This window comes from Musca vetustissima, unplaced genomic scaffold, assembly GCF_032173495.1.
Source record: "Musca vetustissima isolate MV318-11 ecotype Yass unplaced genomic scaffold, APGP_CSIRO_Mvet_v1 utg19604, whole genome shotgun sequence".
Classification (NCBI taxonomy): domain Eukaryota; kingdom Metazoa; phylum Arthropoda; class Insecta; order Diptera; family Muscidae; genus Musca; species Musca vetustissima.
The window spans coordinates 1-2924 of NW_026878789.1; the positions used below are offsets into that span (position 1 = coordinate 1).

The following is a 2924-nucleotide window of genomic DNA, read 5'->3' on the forward strand; positions in this document are numbered from 1 at the left end:
TGGCAAAAAAATATCAATTTGTGTTTGCAGATTTTTTGTTAGAAAAAACTGAGATTCCGGACATTATTTGCTCGAATATCAGCGAGTGTCAAGATTATTTGCTGGACGTTATAAGCCTCAAATTAAAAGTTGCAAAAAATACTATAAAGACTTTTGAAAAAGTTGTTTATAAAAATATCACATACAAAAGTTCGTATTTTGTAGCAACAAAAAAAGATGATGTATACAAAATTGTCAACATCGTTGTTTCACAACTCACAGTTTATTTGGTTTGTCAACAAGTTCTAAACAGTACGTATTTGAAACACTACACTGCATTTGAAATTATTCCAAATGATAAAGGAGAATATTCCGTTTTGAAGCTTGACGAATTAATTGGACCACCGGCCACATTGATTAATACCGCTAAGGGAAAATTTATGCTTCGTTTCAAAGAAACAATTTAAAAATACCTTTTTCCATGCTAAACAATTTATTTTTAGTTTAAAAATGTCTGAAACAAACTCGGAGACTTTGAGCTGTGGGGAAGAAGATGCCTTGAAAAACTTACTTATATCATGGGGTATAGAAGACAAATTGGACATACTCATACGTAAGATTTAACTTATATGCTGAACCTATATAATTAGTTTTTTGTGCTATAATAACGTTAACTTCTTATAGGTGAACATATTTCTATTGATATTTTGAAAATACTAACTGAGGAACATGTTAAAGAGCTGACACAGAATTGGAGAATTGGAGACAAGGCCCAGTTCATTCACCATTTCACAAAGTGGAGACATGATATTAACCATCCATTTTGGGCAGAATGTTCAAGTCCTCCAGTTTTTCCCAAAAAAGCCGATTCGTGTAACTCATCTGATACGGAAGAAGTCGATAACGTCAATATGTTGGAGATATTGCAAAGTAATAAAAATGGGGAACGTGTGCTACAGTTTTACGAAAAAAACAAGTTTCTCACAGATGAACTAAGAGTTTTCATTATAAACATTGCTGCCCAGCATTTTGCAAGAAAAGACGCACCAATGACTCTTCAAGCAAGCTACAAACTCGAAACGCAAATATTGTCTCTATTTCCGACTGAAAAACTTGAATTCTATCGAACAGAACGTAGAGGAAAAATTTATGTAAAATCCCAAAATCTTAAAAAACAAAGCAAGCAGATTTTTATGCTGGAAAACGAATCACCTACGGCGTCAAAAAAGGCTAAAATTACTTTTGGTAGGAAATGTGGAATTTGTGGTTTAGTAATGGTTTTTAATTAATTTGTATTTTCAGTACCTGAGGAGAATGGAGAGGATTTGGTGCAAGTTCTTAAATATGACAAGCTTTCAGCTGAAGAGTTTGAAACAAAGTGGATTTCTTGTGCCAACTATAGACTTAATCAAGTACTTAACGAATGCAGTAGCCTACGAGAGATTCTTAAAAAGTGGCCTGAATATAAATCGCATTATAAGTTGGTGAGTATATATATATCAAATTGTAAACATTTGATAATTTTAGCGTAATTCTACAAAAACTGTTTTAAATTCAGATTGATATTGACTTCTCAATAATACATAAATCGCACAACAAAATGCTCAACTGGGACCAAAAAATTCTAAAGTTGTTTAACTTTTTGAAAAAATCTAAGCAACTTAAATGTCATGGTGAGTCAAAAATGTTAGAAACTCTCCAGGACGAAGATTTAGAAAAGGGTAAGAGTCTTCAAGTCAAGCTCAACAAATCGATCAAACCTAATTTAACGTTATTATTTGCAGATCGAGGCACATTTGCAGTGAAAACCCTGTGGATTTTACATTATGTTCTTTTCCCGACTGGGCGGCTAGTTCGAAAAACAATTCTCGGAAAGAAAGAAATATCTCGCTATACAATAAAGGACTCCCAGAAGACGTTTTTGTTTTTGGGAAAGACTTTGCAAGAATTACACGACCATATTGATTTTTTGTTAAAGATGAAAGAACATATTCAGCCTTTTATATTGGGAATCGGAAGTCTGAACGATATACATGAAATTTTTGTTTATTTTGATGGTGACCTCATACGGTTTCCTAATTTTCTTCGCTCTTTGGATATTTGTTTTAAAATGTTCCATTTATTTAATTTACAATATCCCACAGCATCTGAAACATTTTGGATCTTTTTGGAAAACTACTTTTTTGAAATAAGTTCATGCTCAAAGAAAAAGTCAAAGGTAAGCATCCTCTTGGATGATTTAGAGAAACAATCTGAGTAATTGGTTTCAATTTTATAAGTTATAAATTCTCAGATATTTAAAACACTAAATTAAATAATAATTAAGCTATTTTTATATTGATATCTTCATATCAATTAAAAATAAGTTCGAAAATTAGATTTATGCAAATAACAAACGTTCCTAAATTCCGCAGATTAAAAACTGACTGTGCATTTGAATTACCTCAAGTAATTACAAATAAAGACTTATAGACTATATAAGTAAAAAAAGTTATAGTATTTTATAAGAACTTGTATGCTAAAAATATATTAAATATATTACTGTTAAAAACAAATCAAAATGGACTGAAAAATGAATTATAACTAAGTAGAATTGTTTACAAAATATGATATGTAAGAAGAAACATGAACTTTTGTAACACTGATTAAATAATATTTACAAAATTAATTTTTAAAAACCGCTTGCAAAACAAGTCACAATATGAATTTATTATTTTTGAGTTTAACATAGATATCTAAGACCTCTTTTGTTTGTAAATGAATTAACAAAGATACGTTTTTACAAAATAAAGAAAAATAAAAAAAATAAGTATGTGAATATATTCTTGTCTAAATGGTAAATAATGCCTGAACATATTCACACAACAAATGAAACCCGTTCATAAAAAATTAACAATTTCATAAAATCAAAGAAACCCTTTCATTATTTAAATGTACATCATTCA

At 29.9% G+C, this 2924-nt stretch overlaps 1 protein-coding gene across 1 annotated transcript; it reads left to right on the forward strand.

Annotated features, from left to right (window-relative positions):
• Positions 1-7: 7 nt before the first annotated feature.
• On the forward strand, positions 8-1542 carry LOC133323564 (uncharacterized). The gene is made up of 4 exons (XM_061532478.1): positions 8-592; positions 664-1224; positions 1282-1463; positions 1507-1542. The coding sequence occupies exons 1-4, from the start codon at positions 490-492 to the stop codon at positions 1540-1542; spliced, it is 882 nt and encodes a 293-aa protein (XP_061388462.1). The 5' UTR covers positions 8-489.
• The last annotated feature ends 1382 nt before the right edge of the window (positions 1543-2924 follow it).

What these genes read in the sequence shown, in the direction of transcription:
- LOC133323564 (XM_061532478.1), top strand. Translation starts at nt 490, where the DNA reads ATGTCTGAAACAAACTCGGAGACTTTGAGCTGTGGGGAAGAAGATGCC. An exon ending in CAAATTGGACATACTCATAC is followed by an intron (nt 593 to 663) that starts GTAAGATTTAAC and finishes AACTTCTTATAG; the next exon opens with GTGAACATATTTCTATTGAT. An exon ending in ATAAATCGCATTATAAGTTG is followed by an intron (nt 1,464 to 1,506) that starts GTGAGTATATAT and finishes TGATAATTTTAG; the next exon opens with CGTAATTCTACAAAAACTGT.